The 19,114-nt window shown below is 39.6% G+C and overlaps 1 protein-coding gene across 1 annotated transcript in view; it reads left to right on the top strand.

Annotated features, from left to right (window-relative positions):
* The window catches only part of ATP10B (ATPase phospholipid transporting 10B (putative)), a gene marked incomplete at both ends in the record, with an annotated part of 48,535 nt that overhangs the window by 6,408 nt on the left and 23,013 nt on the right, over positions 1 to 19,114 (top strand). The window contains 5 exons of the mRNA XM_084268702.1: positions 5,853 to 6,057; positions 9,521 to 9,606; positions 11,717 to 11,823; positions 15,409 to 15,540; positions 18,028 to 18,155. Coding sequence (XP_084124828.1) covers positions 5,853 to 6,057; positions 9,521 to 9,606; positions 11,717 to 11,823; positions 15,409 to 15,540; positions 18,028 to 18,155 — 658 coding nt within the window. The remainder of the gene's footprint in view (positions 1 to 5,852; positions 6,058 to 9,520; positions 9,607 to 11,716; positions 11,824 to 15,408; positions 15,541 to 18,027; positions 18,156 to 19,114) is intronic.

Below are 19,114 nucleotides of genomic sequence, written 5' to 3'. Positions count from 1 at the left end.
TACAAAAGTGAATGTCAACTCAACAGTTCCAAGAAGCTATTATTTAATTTTCTTGAAGTTCTGTAATGTTAAAAGAACTACTTGATATGTAATTAACGTGGCTTGGATCTGATAAACCCCTAGGCTATGACAGTCTGTAAATACTCCACAGAATCCAGACATGTTTTTATATTAATTCCCCACTTCTGAAAGATTTAACCTAATTTTTTCTCAGTGCCTCAATAGACACTTGGATACAAATACAAGGACTGTGCACAGTTGAAGATGGCACAGCAACACACTTGACTGAATGCACATACATCAGGTAGCAGCAGGCATAAAAACATGAGGATTCACATTGCTTAATTTTTAGCACCTAAACTCAGATACCTGAGACAGTGACTCACAGCAGCCTAGCTTACAGGCTTTGACTCGTCCTGTGGAGCTGCCAAATAACTAGGTAAGTCAACAGGCATCCTAAACAACGTAGCCTGCTTACTCTTTCAATAGAAAGTTCCTCTGTGGTGCTTTCAGGCCCTGTGGTTTTCAAGTAGTGCTCACAAGCATCTATCTCCTCTTGCTGTGTAGGTCCATTGATGTCTGATAAAAAAAAGTCAGGCTGACTTTTGCTGTGGTTGTGCTTAGTGTAAAGTTTTAGAACATTAAAAGACTTCTGCATCAGCAGTAACTCTCAGGTATTCCTAGAGCAGCGATGTAGAAATAAGGAAAAAACCAAAGAACTCATCTCTGTGTTGTACAAAGTCAGAACTGCCAACAAAGAGCTGAAAAACTGGAAATGGCTTAAGCTCGACTCACCAGCTTGAAAGATAATTAAAATATTTCAGTTCTAAGTTTTGTAATTCAGTGTGGTAGTTCATGAGAAAAGCATTCAATTCGTTGTAACAGCAATGGAGATCCCAAAGCATTCTATGAATCTATGATCAGCTAGACCTTCTGCAGGGAGGAAAGATAGCATGTTCCCTGGATGATCTCTGTGTCTTGGAGAGCAAGTGGGGTTGGCCAGAGACATAATGACCTACAGGAGTCCATGACATCTGGAAGATTGCATAGAAGAGTAGGGAGCATGCTTGAAACCAGGAACTGACCTGCTGTCAAAACTCAGAGGTGAATAAAAAAAAAGAAAATTTTGCTCTGGACCCAGGAAGCATCATATACAGCTCATTCAACCAAGGGTGAACCTGAAAGTTTACAGAGTAGAAAGCAGGATGAGAGGAAAATACCATCCTGCCAAGGGCACAGTAAACAAAAGGAGGTTTGTTGCCAATGCTTTCATTTCAAGTTTAGTTCAGTAGCACCAAGTTTTCTCTTGTTAAAAAGCTTTTTCTTTCTGCTTTATTATTTTTGCTTTCTAATAAAGCGTAACTTTAAAGACTAGGATCCTGCTGGAGGCTTTAGTAGGGTCATTTTATACCAAAAAAAAAAAAAAAAAAAAAGAGATGGTCTCAATCCTGTGGCCCAATTCAAGTCCCACTACATTCTGTCAGGCAAAATTGCTTTTATTTAGCATAGCGGTACGAAGGCTTCTACACCTCAGAAGTACCTTCTCTGAATAGCATGAATTTCATCAGCTGGAGGTTGAAGGTCTTGACAGAGCCCAAGGATCCTCGCACTGACTGACAAGAACTACTAGCTCACTACTCTGAATTCTAAGTATGTCTGTCTGGACCAGCGGTGTTGAAAGCTTTACACTTTTCTTTTACATTTAGTAAGTTCAGCATGTAATGCAGTTCTTCACCATACAATCAGTAAGTTTTGTTTTTTGGGGTTTTTTTTTTGCCATGCAAGAGCTAGAGATCTTCAGGAGTTCATAGTATCATAGAGTGGTGGAGCAGGGTCAACCTGCACTAGCCCAGGTTGCCCAGAGCCCCATCCAACATGACCTTGAACCCTGCCAGGGCTCCAGGGGCATCCACAGCTTCTCTGGGAACCCTGTGCCAGGGCCTCACCACCCTCACAGGGAAGAAAAATCTAACTTCCTTCAGCTTAAGGCCATTCCCCCCTTGTCTTGTCACTCCATGCACTTGTAAACAGTCCCTCTGCAGCTTTCTTGTAGGCCCCTTTAGGTAGTGGAAGGCTGCTATTAAAGTTCATCAGGTCCCATGGATTTACGCATCTTCAGGTTCCTTAGACTCAAACCTGATCTCATGGCAGTGGCTCCTAACCTTGAGGCCATGGTCATAAAGTGTGCTTTGACAACATTTTGTAAGCTTTTTCCATATTGGTGTAATATTTGAAAGCAGAAAATGTGTGGGATTTCAATTTGCACTAATTGACTATAAAGTGTAAGTATCTGTGTGATTCTACCTGTTGTCTGCGTGAAACTGAGAATCTCAGAACATGAGCTTATTTATAAAGTAGGTGATGCTTGAGGGGGGCTGTTTTCAAACATCCTAGCAAAATTACATATGATAAAGTATAAATGTTTGGCTCTATTTATGACTGATATTTTTTTTCCTAGTGGCACTTTATAGGGAGTGTGCAAGATGGAGCAGCCAATGTCTGTACTTGAAACTGCAAAGGATCTCTGAAATGGAGCTTGCAGTAATTCAAGCAAATAAGATTCGCTGAACTAGTTGGTTGAAATGATACTTCTAGGGGACAAAGATTTCTGAATATATTTCTCTAAGACAACCTAGGGCTCAGACATGTTGTGGACTACACATGAAAAATTACTTTTATGTATTCTTCTCTGGGGAGCAGAACAATAATTTTTATTAGCTTCAATTCACCATATATTTTGACCCAATTCTTTTTTGAAATGTATCTTTATTGAACCCAAGAATGTGAAATGACATTGTGGACACAAAGTCAATAATTTATTCATGTTCCCCCACAATCTCCAACCACAGCAGGATTTTTTGTTACAATCCTTTCTTCCCAGAAATGACTTTATAAAGTCTATTTAGTTCAGCCCTTCTGGCTAGATATGATGAGTCCAATAACAAATTCTGGCAGACTTCACTTTGACTGTTCAAGGCTAACTGCTTCTTTTTGTCTGCACTATCTTCTGATGGGCATTATTGTGCTCCCCATTATGCCAGGACAGCAAGGGTGCTGATGATAAACTGACGGTAAAGGAGAGAAGACACTGAGAAACTTTCATTTTGGACCATGCCTGTAAATATGCCACAGCCCTGATGCCACATGCTGTAAGAATCAGCTTTCCACCTATTGAAAGCCACCACATCCTGTTTATTTTATTGGATAAATGCATTTATCCTTTTTATATGTTTCTCATTAGATCAGTTCAGATTTATGAAGCTCCTCTGTTTATTTAGTAACCGGAGCTTGTGCTCTGAACTTTAATCACTGAACAGAAAATGGGCAGAGTTCCCAGTTACAGGAACTGCTGAAAAGAAAATGCTTCGTTTGAAAAATCTTGTTAGGCAACTGGGCCAGTGCTGCTGTGGGGTGCACCAGGTTCCTTGTGAAGTGCTTTTCTTCCTTTCATCCATTGGTAATTGTCTGCAAAGTTGTAGAAAACCTTTGTACTGTAGGAAATTGTTAATCTTACAGCTCCAGCTGAATAGTTCTTTCAGGAAAAGAAAATGTGTTTCTTTGCCAAATTCGTTGCTCTTTGGGAGAGAGGAACAGTCGATTCATCTGAAGGCAGGTTTGGGATTCTAGCAATTCCTGAACTCTAGTCCCTGTGCTAAATAAGACCTTTCCTCTGATCTGAAAGAGGTTGTTTGGCTTTTCTGACTCACCATCTCCTCTGTAATTAGCGAATGGGCAGAACTTGAAGCTTTATGTGTAATATATGTTTCATAGGGAATTATTGGAACACTATTGCAAATCTATGATTTCCATGGATTATTTTTGCTAACCCAATTTGCTAAGGCCGATGTGGAAGACAGCCAGCTGGGCAAGGCCCTTCTATAGCATTTTGTGGGCAGGAAAATAAATGAGAAGTGTGTTCCATAAACTTCGAACTTGTGCAAGAAATGACGTACACAGAGGTAGGGTTGCCCTGCAGAAGTTACAGCAAACATTATATACAAACTATACACGGTGTCCAAATGTCTAGGATAGCAAGACAAGCCATCTGCTTGCTCTAAACTGCTTCTGTACTCTAATTTTATTGTTTTGAACAAACAAATTAAGAAGTTCTACCCGGAAAGTGTTTGACGAAGGAAGGATTCATAGTTACATAGTTGGGGGGGTTTTCCATTAGTATCTACTTTGTAGAGCAATTAACATTGACCTTGCACCTGCTTAAATACTTTTCAAATAGAAATTGATCTAGATTCTTTTTAAATGTGCAGCAACATCAAATTAATTTAGAACAAATCTCTGTTCTTCAGTGTGAACTTTTATGTCTGTTGCTGAGCAAAAGAAAAAAGGACATGCAGATAAGTAGAGTGAGACAAAAGAAAAATGAAGAATAGAAAATTTGGTGTGAAAAATTAATGTAAGAAGGAAAAATTATTGCTACAATACTATTATTTAGTAAGCACCTCACATCTTGCACTATAGGGATTCAAATAGTTAGGACTTGGGGGGTCTTTTTTTGAATAAAATATGGATGCCACTGGGAAATGCACAAAATGTAACTGTGTGCAGAAAGCTGTTATTTCACATTGCTTTCTATATAAGGATATCAGCCAAGTGCTAGGGTTTGCCTGGCAGCATCATGGCTGGCTCTCCTTTACAGAAGGCCGGGAAAGTAGGTTAGCAAGAAGGAGCCTTTGGCTTGACCCTGAAGCTATGCTTGGAAGTGTGCTTTCAAGTGTAGCAAAACACTTTATCTACTATATCACTGCTCCCCTTCTCATGGTACAAACACTTAATTGAAAGACAGTATTCTTCAGGCAATAGATGAGGATGATTAAAAACTTAAGCAAAAATGAGACTCTGAGTCGTTACAAAAAGCCTTTCACTGTCTGTCTGCTAGAGCATCATGAGCATTTTCCCTCTCACAGAACAAGGCATAAAATGATTCATTTATTCATATTGAAAAAATAATTTCATCTCAAAGAGTTATAGGAACTGGGCCATTGTTGCCCATGTAGTTTTCCCACTGAAGAAGTTTAAAGCTTATTGTGCAGTTTTCAGTTTGCTTAGATGATTAAGAGCAGTTGAAGAACCATTTATTGAAAAGATAATGTCGAAAAAAGTTTGCCATTTCCTGAACCATTGAGCACCAGTTTGTTGATGAAATAGCAATTTCTTTTCCTTGAACCTCAAGGCTCTTTGAGTCCCCTCTTTTTTTTTAATTTAAAAGCTCTTTATTTCTTATCTTAACTTTTCCATTACATTTTGGCTCTAGTTGTGTTTTTTTTCCTTAATATTAAGGGATCATTTCTCTGCTGTTCTACCTCTTGAAGTTGTTTCTATGGCCTAAGGTCAAGATTTGTAATTACCTTTTGAGAGTTGCAAACCAGAGAGACCTGAAACAAGTGTGGCTGAGATAGCAGTTTGTTTCTTACAGGTTCTATATGTCGTTGTGGGCCATTATCTGAGAAATAATCACAGAGTCAAAAATAATTTTGGTTGGTTTTTTTTTTGAACTGTCTAAATTTCTTGTCTTAGATACTTTAAAACACCTCTGTTAGCCTGAACAGCTTTCTGTCTTTTGCTGTGAGTGTTATAGGGCTAATATTAGAATGAAAGAGAGCTGTTGTAATTTATTGTATGTACAGATTTTTTTTTAACATGATATAAGGTGAAATGATACTATGGAAGTATCTAAATCAGTAATGTCTAGCTGTTGTGCTGTGTCTTTAAAGAAAAACAAAGACCAACAATATGCCACCATCCCCCTGTTTTGGTGGTTTTTTTGAAGCCCACTAAGCAGGAGGCCTGCCTTCCTAATGTCACTATTCACCCACGCCATGGTTTTAACTTCACAGGGAAGAACGTGCTTATGTTGAGAAATGCTGGAAAGATGTGCGAGTGGGGGATTTTGTGCAGCTGCAGTGTAATGAGACCATCCCAGCCGACATCCTGCTGCTGTACTCCTCTGATCAGAACGGCATCTGTTACCTGGAAACGGTCAACCTTGATGGGGAGACCAACCTTAAACAACGACAAGTCGTGATGGGGTTCTCCAGCCAGGTAAGTCCATGATGTGCAGGGCTGGTGGGGGCTGTTTGCACAGCAGCTCCCACCACGAAGCACACCAGGCTGAGTGCACTGACACAGCTATGAAAGCGTTTTGCTGTTGGAGCTAACGACCTGTATGGAAAGCAGCAGTTTGTCCCAAAGATTTTTGTTATTCAGGCACAGGGATGGCTGCATAAAAAGGAAGATCATATCTGACAGTGGTTGTAAGCAGCAAGCTGCATCAACAGATGCTTAAGCAACACCCCGCAGTACCCATTTGGGACAGCCACAAGTCTTTCCTACGTAATAGCCATCCATATGCCACAGGTTGTCAGAGCACACACTGTATCCCCCAGCAAAGCCACTGCTGCTGGGATTCCTGCATGGGGAGTAGAAGACAGCTCATGGCCCCTCTCTAAGCAAATTGGCCACAGGCTTCCCTATGGATTTTGCTCCTCCATTGCAGCTGACATACTAATGTTTGTTTGCTGGGCAGGTAGGCGTGTAGCATTCAACTGGGACCTGCTCTGGGGCACAGAAAGTTGTAATGATATAATGGAATCATTTATAGAAGTATAATAAACAATTGGATAGGAACTCAAGGTAAACTAAAACATGAAAAGTTAAATAAAACTGCTATGCTTGACATCAGCTTGATTGTTAGCAGAGATTCAGTTCGAATTCTTAAAATCCCCATTCCTTTTTCATAGACCACATCATTTCCTTTTTACAAACACTTTACTGGTACATTCTCTTGACTTCTGTTTGATAAACCTGAAGGAAACAAGAAAATATGGCTCAGGGAAAGTTGTCCTTGTCATGTTTTTAAATATCTTTTCAAGCAGAACAGGTTGGTTTTTTCCAATAACACAGAACAAATTTATGGAGTTCTAAAGAGGAATATTTTGTTTCATTGCAATCAACAGAAAGGAAATCCCAGAAGCTGGCGGGTAATTCTAGGAATTGCGCCCATTAATGTAGTAATTAGCAGCAGTACCATTAGGAAGAAATTTGGGGATACTTGGTGAGTGGGTCACAGCTGCCAACAAGCAACCAGATTTAATAAATAAATAAAAGCACATCATTTCCATGGCCAGTTGTGGTCAGGTACTGTACCCCAGCGTTACTTGTGCTTTGTTCAAATGAAAATCATTTTGTACACAATTAAGGGCTTGTTCAAGTTGTGGATGCCATAGTATGAAGCATATCTTTTCCATGGATGGTTAGGCACAGGTGGGGATTTTTTCCTAAGACATGCTGAAAATTTTTAGTGTGTTGATATTTAGCAATATAACCCAATAAACTGGCAACTTAGACATTGGTTATTTTAACAATGCTGTATTTGTGTCCTGTGGCCCTGCTTTACACATTAGGTTTTGTATTTTTGCTTTGAGAGGAAAAGAGTGCACTTGGCTGTCATACAAAGTGCAAACTCTTGCCCCAGTCATTCACAGCATGAGGAAGTCTTTCTGTAAATCAGAAAATCCCCGCATGCCGAACCATGCTTCAGACTGCTTACTCATGGTTATTCCCTTTAGAGTTGGAGTTGTTTTATTTAGATAGACTGTATGCCCAGATGTGTTGATGCTTACAAAGTCTCCTTACATTGGCAGAGTGGAATGCCATGGTGATAGCCAGTGTTCGGGAAGGTCAGAGCTTCAGCAGTCAATGACCTCACCCTGCTTTTTGATGGATGAGTGTAAACAGTACGTTGGCTAAAACAACCCCAGTGTGTTAAATATCACATGTACAGGTTTTAGTGTTCCTTGTTCTTTGAGCTTTGTTTAGTGCTGTGATTTATGTGCTGTGTAAAACTGAGTCAGATTTAATTGTGTCTATAAAGTGTGATACTTTAAGGAGAGGGGAAATACGCATGAACTGGGGTTAGTTCAGTTTAGGATATGCTTAGAAATAGTGAATTCACATACCTGTGAAAGACTGAGAGGAAGGATCTTTTCACTTTTATGCCCTTTTCTAACTTGAAACTTCTTGTTATAAAAAGAAAAACAAAAACAAAACCAAGAAGAATCATTCTTCTCTCCCTCCTTATAGCTAGAAGCCTAGTAGGTTTCTTCGTTAATAATGAGCCCTCAGATGACTTTTGCATCTTCCTGTTCTCCTGTTGAATAAATATTTCTAGCAGAACCAAATATGTACTGATTTTCCTGTGGAGCTTACTGGGTTGAACAGAATTCAGTGGGGATGAATTACATCTCTTTAAAGAGATTCTAAAAATATTCAGATACATGAGTCAGAAGGTATGAAAAAAGCTTTGAGCTTAGATAATCTTGGGGATTTTTTAAATTATATTGCTCAGGAGGAAAAAAAAAGGAGACAAAATAACATAAGAATTAAAACACAGTGAAGAAAACATTAGGATTTGACAGTGTAAGAAAGTTGTCTTGCAGGCAGGCAAAGTTTTTCTGAATTACAATGAAGGATTCCCAGGATTTGAAATTTCTGAAGGAGTCTAATCTCTGGAAGTCTCTCTTGTGGTACAAAAAGGAAGGGAGGCCCAGTAGCAGATTTGATTACCAGCTTTCCTAATGGGAGGAGTTTGGATTAAAGAAAGTTTCGGTTCTTCTAAAGATTGTATGGCACAGCAGTGATGTTTCTCTCTCACTTTTTTTTTGCATCCCATTTTTATTAAATTTTCTTAATCTAAAATATAAGTCTTGTGGTTCTCTTCAATTAAGAAAAAACCCACTTATGGCAGTAAGTACTTCTCATGCCGTCTGCTTGCTGGACCACTTCATGCGGTCCAAAACCCAAGCTGTGTTTGCTTCAACACAGAGGGAATCAAGCCAAATTGTATGTCTTAGTTTAGGTCAATGCTCTTTTTAAGTGAGCATTTGGCCTAAGAAGCTTTGTCTTGCTTTGCCTCTCCCAGCAGTTCAGACCTATTGCACCAGCTTCCCTCTTTTTCTTTGCTCTATTTGTTCATTTTTGGGACGGGCATACTTTTTTTTGCTATCGGTCTTGCTTTTAGTCTCATTTGAATGTGATACGTTTATTCCAGCGTGGGGGATCTTATATCATCCTGGCCTGTAACATAACTCTTCTAATGTATTTCAAAATCCTGCTAAATCCTGAAATTATTTTCAAGTGAGCTTGGTTTTTGTTGGAGGCTGGATTTGTTTCGTAAATAATTTGAATTGTTTGTCACATTCACTTCAAATAATGATGAACGTTTTCTCTAATTATCATCTGTGATGTCTTGTCCAATACATGGTATTTTCTTCATTTAATTTAACCTTAATCAATTAATCCAAGAGAGGAAAATCTCAGATCTTTAGTCAGCCCCTCTGAAGCTTTACTTCAGTCTGAATGAGCTAAACTCCCTCTGCCTTTCCTCGCAGGTCAAGTGCTACAGTCCCCAACCATCCTGGGGACCTATATTCAGCTGCTCTTTATGTTCAGGACTTCGAGTACTCATTGGATTTGACACTCATTCTCAGTGTGTTTCCTCTTGCAGAATTCTTTGTTTGAACCTGAATTTTTCCAAAACACCATCATCTGTGAAATGCCCAACAACGATCTCAATAAATTCAAAGGGTACATGTAAGTATTTCTTATCCATAATGCAATTTGTATCTGAACTTTAATATTTCTCCACAAGGAACTGGATGGAAAGAACACATTGTGTGGAAATTGATGGGCATCACCATTACCTATTCCTGGATTCAGGCATCAATATAAAATGTAGGCTGGAATCTGTGTTTTGAGGCAAGGTGGGACCATGGTGTGACATTGAATTTGCAGTTGTTTCATACAAACTGTTCTCACAGGGCTTCAGAAATCAGACATAAGCTTATTTAAGTTTTAACTAAGGGTTAGGCTAGTCTAGAATTTAAATCTAAACCCTTCCTAATGTTTCAAGGCACTCAGCTGCATAGCTCTAGTTCCTACATATTTATGGCCACTGGGAAAAGGTATCCAGGATCTAATAAACAAATTAGGTTTCTGTTCTTACAGATAGAAAAAGCAAGCAAGTGAGAAAAACCCTACTGAACCAATGTGTTAACCTAGTAGAAAAAAGTAGTTGTTTTTTTTGTTTGTTATTGGGTTTGGTGGGGTTTTGTTGTTGTTTTGGCTCTTTTTGTTTTTTCATTGAGGTTTCTTTTCAAGCCCATTCTCTGGCTTTAAGACCTATTTGTATGGTCTGGCTCATGTCCTAAACTCTTCTCACCCTCAAATACAGAGCAGCAGTTTCCCAAGGCCCTCTTAGAGCCATTGGTCTCTGATTCCCACACCACACCAGAGACTTGTTTGAAATGCCTGCTGCTCCAGACCAAACACATGCCCAGTGATATGCAAATAACTTAACTATGAATGTGCCAGCATCCCTATCCACGCCCCAGCTTTAAGCTTACTAGAAGCTAAACTAGGAGACTCTGTGCAACAGTGCAGTGAGAGTTTTGTACCTGGAGTAGCTGCAAATGGCCAGATCCTTTGAGTGAATAAACCTCACAGCCCCTCTCCTGTTAACGCTGACCACGCTTAATCTGGTCTAGAGAATTTATGCCCTGTAAGAATGATGCCTCTAATAGTAATGCTATTTTGCCTCCACTGTGATATCTTAAAAGGGAAAAAGGTCAAGTTTGTATTGATCACTGGCTGTGGTTGCTGGCTTTGAGGATCATTTGGTATAATTTACATTGAAGCAATCCTTCCAATTAGCCTGCTGCAATATGGCACAAGAGTACTGAGATTATAGAAACGTAGGTGAGATGTCACAAGGAACCACATGCAATACACACCCTTAGGAACCAGGATTGGCTTCAAAATCTTCAAATCTCTGTTCTTTGTAACAGAAATCTCTTTGGGAAATGCCTGTTATCTCACCTGTTTTGTGGAATGTGGAAGTAGGTACCTGCTTCAAGGGTATATGAAATAATTTGCAGCACAAACTATTTATTAACATTTGGTAGAACCTTTGTGCTTGGTCTGCTGTTGTTTGAGCTATTTTGTAAACACAAATTACTTGGAAGAGGTTACATTTCTCTCCAAGAACTCCTAATAAATTACTCAGGCTCTATTGCCTTGTTATAAAACAGTAGCAATATTCTTTCTGCTAAAAATAATGAACTAAGAGACAACCATCTGACATGCCTGACCACAGAAATTCTGCCCAAGGAGATACAAGAATGTTTCTGTTCAATGACTTTGCCAAGACTGAATCGAGATCCCCAGAAATAAAACCAGGTTTTATCTGGCATTAATTTTTTTACAATTCTAGAAGCTGTAGGTTGTTGGTACATAAACCTTTTCACTCACCTAGTTTGATGTCATGTGGTTGTGTACAGCTGCACATAGACACAGGGCTGTAACTAGCACCAAACCTCGCCTTCCATTTAAGTGATGCTGCAGTTTACTGGTAAATGTGATGCCAAACAGCAAATAGAAAGGAGCAACAGGTACTGAGTGAAAGCCAGACTCATTTCATATTGATATCCTGATAAACACAGCATGCAAGTGGTCATTGAGATGCTTGGACTTCTCTGTAATAACTTACTCCAGTCTTTATGGAAACCGAGTGAAAACCAAGCCAAACCAGGCCTTCTCACTTCCTTGATTTCGACTTGAAACAGACATGCACACAAGAATTTTGTTTAATGTTATGTTAGAACAGAAGATGGGGCTTCATTGCATTTCCTTTTCTTTCTTCTAGGGAGCAGCCAAATCATGAACGGATTGGTTTTAACATTGAAAGTCTCTTGCTTCGTGGCTGTACAATCAGAAACACTGAGGCTGCAGTAGGGATAGTTATATATGCAGGTAAGATGTACTTTCTATCTAGCTAAGCAAAGAGTTTCCCTGTAAACAGCCTTAAATAAATATGCATAGTCTGATATTGCACAAAAATTTGACAGTTTGTTTTAAGAACTGGTAGTGCATGGGAAAGTTACACCCCTTTTTGAAGTAAAGGTATTACTTGTCCATCTCCAAAGTGCAGAGTCTTGCGCTGGGTCTCTGGCAGTGACAATATCCATGCATATGTCAAATATCTTCCTGTCTTTGTGATATCTTGCAAAAAAAAATCCAGACAAGTAAAAAATTGCTAAGGTGAGTTTTACTCTCTGCTCTGATTATAATACTGATTCCATCTGGCATAAAATCTATACGGCTGCCCTAGGGGAGGTCTCACTGCTCCTCAGGGCAGAAACTGATGCAGCTGAAGATCTACCCAGGAGGAAAAAAAATAGAAGGAAAAAAAAATCATCACAAAGCTAAGCTGTGCCAGTGCCAGCACATGAGGCAGTGAGAGCAGCAGCTGGAGGTGACAGAAGAGCTGGCAACAGCACAGGTTTGTGCTGACATAAACATAATGTGCCCGTGTGACCGTGAATTTCATGCGGTAGAGACATGAACCGAGCAAGACAGTGTCAGTGCTCAGATCAAATGCAGCGGTGCCAGGTTCAATGGTGGGTCAGCTCATCTCTCTCTCAGCATCCTTTACCCCACTGCTTTTACTCAGTGAGCATGGTTTATCATTGGCTTTGCCAGCTGTGCCCTCTTTATTCTAGAAACAGAGTATCAGCTACTGTATTTATTTGTAGATTAAATAAAAATCAAGTGAAATTCAACAATTAATCCCATTATTGGTAATTTTTATCCTTCCAGTAAAGTCATGTCACCTGTTTTATGTCTAATCAGTACCAGGGTGTTCACAGCTGAGGCACTTAGGAGAAAATAGAAGTCACCATCTTGCCAGAGTCATTTAGTTAAGATTAATCTCCACCATCCAGATTATTTTCCCTGAAAACTGACTATTTTATTTCACTACTACAGAAGTGGACTAGAGCATGCATATCTTTTCAAAGTAGTCTTCACTTTTTGATGCCTACCAGGCAGAGGAGGAGATTGCAAGCCAAATGCACCACTCAGGGTAGTGCTGTGTTCTGGAGTTTTTTTAGAACTGCTATTCAAAACCCTCTGTAGGAATCATTCGCTATGGAATTGGAGTAACTTGTCTTCCCTCCTCCTGTTAGGATGTCCATTTTTCTTTTTTTTAGTCAAGTCATTTCACATCATGTTCCTTTGACCAGCAGCACAGATCCTAATGCAGATCTCTGTTAATGTTGCTTAAGCTGCTAGCAGCAAAGGTTGGACTTTTAAAGTAATTTTCCAGATATGGTGTCTGATCTGAGTAAGTCTTCAATTCAATTTCCAACTGATATCTTATTGTAAATGTCAGTATAAAAGTTTATTCTTTTTCTTCTAAAATTAGACTCACTTGAGCCAGCACCAGCTTCACTTACAGAGTTCTTTGACATTGATTATACTCCAGCTTTTAATCATGATCTGTGACCTTTTCTGAACAATCAGGATCAGTCACATTTATAAGATGGCACATTCTCCATTTTTATAACTCTATTACTCCTCAAACCTGCTATCTAATGGAAGTCCTTGTGAAGAGTAGAGCCATCACTTACTGTGATTGTTTAGCCTGTGCAGATCTCATCTGACCCAAATATGGTTATACTTTTCATGGCTACCCAAATGGTTCTACACAAAGCAATAGTGCTAATGCACAAAAACCTCATTATGGAGCAACAGCCAGTGTCGTTTTCTCATTGTGATAGGGACAGCAGCAAGACTTACGTGCTTTTCAGATAAGAAAGTACCAGAATGAAGTTTCAGACAAGTCCATCAGCATCCATAAATAGAGACAAAATATTAGTGAGGTGGTAGGTGAGGTGCTGTGTTGCACAGCATATGAATCTGTGTGGATCAGGGAGAATAAAGTAGTTTATTCCTCTTATTTCTGATACTCTGCTTCTTCCAAGATGGTATCTCTATTACAGATGTTTCCTTTTCCTGTTGGTCATGAGGAGTGGAAGGGAATGATAGAGTTGGTATTTGGAAAGAAATGTCTTCCCATTTTCTCCCTGAAATAAATCCATCAACATTTCCTTGAGGGTTTTCTGGGAGGGATTAGAGGCTTTTGTCTTGTTTTGCTTTCAACACAAAATATTCCATTAAGCCTGACACAAAATAAAAGAGAGGAACAAGATTCACGGGGCTGCGGGAGGAGCAGGAGCGCAGGCAGGAATACCCTCCCCTTCTGTGTAGCTCCGTGGTTAGAGCATTTGCTCACCAAAGGGAAGACTTGGGCTTTGTTCACAGTTCTGTCTGTATGGGAGTGAACATACATCTCCTGCTTCACAAGTTGTCCCCTGAATACCTGTCTGTGTGGAACAGGTGGGTATGTACTTGCATATCCATGAGTTGGAAGGAAAGGTCCATGGGTAGTATAAGCTGGTCCCGCCGACACAGCTCCAGGTTGTGTAAATAATTACATATTCATTGGAAATGGAAGCCACGAGTCCCAGCTCTTGGGTGAATGTCCTGAACATAAGGCTGGAGAGTAATTTTCTCTCTTGCTTTCTGCCTTGATTAATAACCTTTGATGTAAACCTGGAATGAATCCAGGAGGTGTGATTGAATCGCACCTAACTTCCAGCTTTTGGTTCAAATCACTTCCCTGGAGAAAGCCGAAAGGTAGCTTAGAAAACAGTCCCTCTCACACACAATCATGCACATGCAAATGAAAACTAAATGCAAGTCTGCAGGGCCCGTACTTTCAGGGAAAAGAACTGTAGAAATAAACACAAAAGATACCATTTAATATAGCAACAGATGGTACCCAGATATCCCAATTGTCAAGCCACTGTTTAGATATTAATAGTGTAGAAAAAGCAATTTCTGCTTGTTGTCTTCTTACAGCACTCTCTTTTTGCATTACAAATACACCAGCACAATTCTAATTCAGGAAGTTTTAAGGACTGGGTTTTTTTTTTATTTCTTGCCCTACTGTTTTGTTAGCTCTTTACAACCACATAGTGAAGAACTGAGTAACGTTAGTGTTTGTGACTGCTGGATCTGACATGTTGGGCTTCATTTCAGTTAGTAGATGAAATGTGTCTAGTGGCTTTTAAATAGCTGCTGGAAAGTATTCAAATGTAGGTTTCAGGAATCTCTATAGCACCTAACCAAAGTGTTTGTTAAATAGAAAAATACAATATTATTGTTCTTTTCCCTCATATTCTCAATGAGATTTGACGTTAGAATATTCATATAAACCTTGCAATCCTACTGAGTCTGCTGTCTTTGGGAAAGTATAGAACAGCTGAAGTCTGTAATGTAATGTAGGTCTCTTGTAAACCTCTAGGTTTAGTCTCTGATGTATTCTGCTGTTCAGTCAAACGAGAAGATGGGCAATAAAATTCCCGAATTAAAATAGAGTCAAATTAACATTAGTCATGAACATCCTCCTCTCATTTTGAGTGAAAAATACTTCTTAAAAAAAACCTTACTGAATATTGCATAAACATGATGTTATCCATTTGTGTTTTGAAGGTCATGAAACCAAGGCCATGCTAAATAACAATGGTCCTCGTTACAAGCGCAGCAAGATAGAGCGACGGATGAATATGGATATTTTCTTATGTGTGGGACTCCTATTTGTGATGTGTCTCATTGGAGCTGTGGGTATGGAACACTGATGCAAATCTTCTGCTTCATTGCTTTTTTCTTTTTCGATGGTGGTGAAATTGATCTTACAGACATGAGTGAGGTTCGATCTAGAGCTGAATGCTCTTGGCATCTTCAGACTCTTTGGTCTTCCCAATAGACATATAAAAATGGCAAATCTGGGCAATTCAGCTGGAAGAAATCTGAGCCATGGCTATAAATATTTCAGAAAATCCCCATCTCCACTATGGTAAGATAGGTGTAAAAGAAGCAAGTGAAAGCCATTGGGTTAATGCATCCCAGGGATCAGTTCTTGCCAGCTGAGATGTGCTTCCTGTGTGGATGTTTATTCCTTGTGTACAACAACAGAAATAAAATTATATAGCTTTACCTTCATTTCAGTAACATCTTTCTCTAATGTGTTCAGGGATGATTTAGCCAGAGCTACCCAATTTACAACCCTTGAGATGCACATGACTAATTCAATGAGTTTACAGCCTCCATGGCTGCCTTCCTTATCAAAAGCCCCTTTCCATTCAGCTGTGAGATGAATTAATTGTTTAGGTAGGAAAAACCTGCATTTTCCTGGGGTCCTTGCAAGTGAGCACACTTGAATGTAGTAACTGGGGTTATCTGACCAGACTTTACTAGATTGCTAATCTCAAAATCATCATCTTCACTGCATGTAAGCTACCTGCTTGCCTTCCAGCTCCGATTGCAACCTGTCCCAGGCAGGTTGGGATTAATAGGATCCCATAATCCTCAGGAAAGGGCCAAATTTTAAGGCCACGAATTTCTGAATGGGTCACTGCTTTAAAGAGATAACAGAGGTTCCAGTAAATGCTTTGTGTTCAAAACCCCTTTTCTTTTTTCATCGATTTAATCCTGGTGATAACTTGCTTCGTGCTACCGCTCTGAATTAGTTTTGTAGCGACAGAGTCGAAATATGTGGTTCTGCCAAGTTTTCCTCCGCCTGCCCTGGAGGCATGAGACGTGACGCACCAGCCAGTCGTCAGTGTCATGCCGTTAGAAGTGGGGGCCACCCAAAATGATGAATTGAACTGACTTAATCACTTTTTTAATTTTGCTGCTTCATGTTGCAGTGGGCTTTCTTGGCACAGAAATGGGATTTCAGTTTGACAGCTGAGCTCTGTGTGAGGGAGAGAGAGAGACTTCATTTTCATTGTTCCCTGGCTGCTGTCATGTAAATTTAGGGACTTGTCTTTGTTGTGTAGGCCCCTCGAGTAATAAAGCCCTTTAATTTAAGGTTTAAAAGAGCCTTAGATGAAAAAAAAGGACATTTAAAAAATAATTTATCTGCTCAGGTTTGAAAAAAAAAAAGATATAAAATGTTCATAGTCTAAGTGAAACTTGTAAAATGGTAACAAGTCCATTAGTTTTCATGCATTCAAAATGTCTCGTAGCTCTACCATGAGCTCTTGTATTGCAACCTTGTCTAAAAGTGGCATCCTAGGAAGAAATATCACTGCTGGATTGGTTATCAGGATTTTCACTGCACACAGTGAAAAACTGGGGTAAGGAGTGGCTTATAGAGCATAGTTGTCCTTGCTCAGATGTGATTGTGGTCTCTAGCAGCCAGAAAGTATTGCTGAAATTATTTTAATTCTTTTGGCAGCATTTTAGTAGGCAGATGCTGCGAAACAACTGCTTGCTTAATTGGTGCTAATAGAAGTTTTATCAGAGCTGGATATGTGAAGTGGACTAACAGAGGGTTTTGGCGCCCGGAGCAATGATGGAATGGAGGGAATGGAGCTGGTTGTCTCAGCTCTGTGTGAAGTTTCTGATGCTGCAAATTTAGGATCATCCCTGAGCAAAGTTTATTTCAGAAAGGGCAGTATGAAAGGCAGCAAAGTATCATGATAGGCTGCTAATAGGTCCTGAGCAGAGGCTTGTTTGTAGTAGTGCAATGATATCTGCTGATAGTTAAGACAGAGGGAAATAAGGGAATGCAAAGTCCCTTAATTGAGAGGAATGTAAAAATGAGCTGCGTAGACTGAATTACACAGACTTGTCAAATCTAACAAAGACAGATGGAAATCAAGAATTGTTGGGAAGGGTAAGAAACATTTCAGTTCATCTGTACAAAGGTTATGAGGTTTCTTTCTGTTAGAAAGAGGAATGGTAGTCTTTAGCACTGAGGATTTTTAAAGACAAGTGGTAAATCTGGGGTCCTGCAACAGCAAGACATCTAGTGAAGAGAGATCTGTGCAGGGCAAAGGGCCTGGGGGACACCTGCTGAAGGAGAGGTGAATAAAAGTATTCATGACCACACATTTTTTACTAGCGTATCAATTATATGCATGTGCTGCAGAGCTCTGCACATATTTTGCATTCTCCAGTAATTTACAGCATTGCTCAGGGACTGCTGCTTGGGAAAAGCTCTTTCTTTTTAATTATCACAGCAGTCCATATCTGCACGTTTCAGAAGCTTTGCCAATCACCTTCTGGCTCAGCGTATTTCAATATTGTGTATTGTCCCTACAGGGCATGGCATTTGGACTGGAAACTTCTCAGAGCATCCGCCCTACGATGTCCCAGATGAGAATGGCAATTTTCTCTCTCCAGTTCTTGCCGGTTTCTACATGTTCTTGACAATGATAATCCTGTTGCAGGTAAAAGACAAAACCTCTCTGTTACCTCCAAGGAGGAAGCTATTCAAAACGGAGTATAATCACTAATGAACAATTAATATCAACTAATAACTGTGCAGTACCGTCTTAATCCTATTTGAAAATATTGCTAGGAGTTTTTCAAACCACCAAAGTGTGAAATAATGTATCTTCCTTTTTTCTTTTTTGCTTTCTAACTGCAGATTTTATTCTTGTTGTTGAAACCCCACAAGGATATAGATAGGAAGGATGTGTATTATATCTCTAAATAACTCCAGAATCTCTAGCATCTGCAATAAAGAGGATGTTTACATTGAAATGTCAGCTTGCTTTTTTTTCCCTGTGTATGTCCAGAATTCCAAAATAAGGATGCCACTTAATATCTCAGGAAAACGGCGACACAAAAATTGTCATTTTTGCCAGTGGGGAATAATAACTTGGTATGGTTCAGCTGGTTTAGTAAAGAACCTAGATTAGGAGCAGGACGCTTGTATATCTGAATTTGATTAAACCTAATTGAGAGAGAAAATCTTACAGGATGGTGGTGGGGGGGGGGGGGGGGGGCAGAATCACATTTGCCTTTCAGGATTCTTGATGAAACTGATTGAAGAGGACAGAATGTCTTTAATATGAACGAAATGTGAGGATAACTTTCAGAGCTGCTCAGAAATTCCTTGGGGAATTAGTCTTCATTACCGAAACAGAATATCTGGGCACCTTAAAAATTCATTGTTATTTCAGGACAGAGAAACTGGGGGTGGGAAGAGGTGTGTGCAAAGTAATTGTGAAAATTTTTTTGCATTAAGAGTAAATCTGTGCTAGTGCATCCTTTCAGAGTTTCAGGAGGGTAAGAGCAGCATGCACCACAGTGCAGAAAACGTGCTTTGTAAGACCCATCTTTGCATTTGTTGTTCATCCATTGCTGTTGTGTACAGAATTTTGTTTTCTCCTCTGAACTATCA

This window comes from Gallinula chloropus (assembly GCF_964237585.1).
Source record: "Gallinula chloropus genome assembly, chromosome: 10".
Classification (NCBI taxonomy): domain Eukaryota; kingdom Metazoa; phylum Chordata; class Aves; order Gruiformes; family Rallidae; genus Gallinula; species Gallinula chloropus.
The sequence above is the reverse complement of the archived record's forward strand: the minus strand, read 5'-3'. Positions and strand labels throughout refer to the sequence as shown.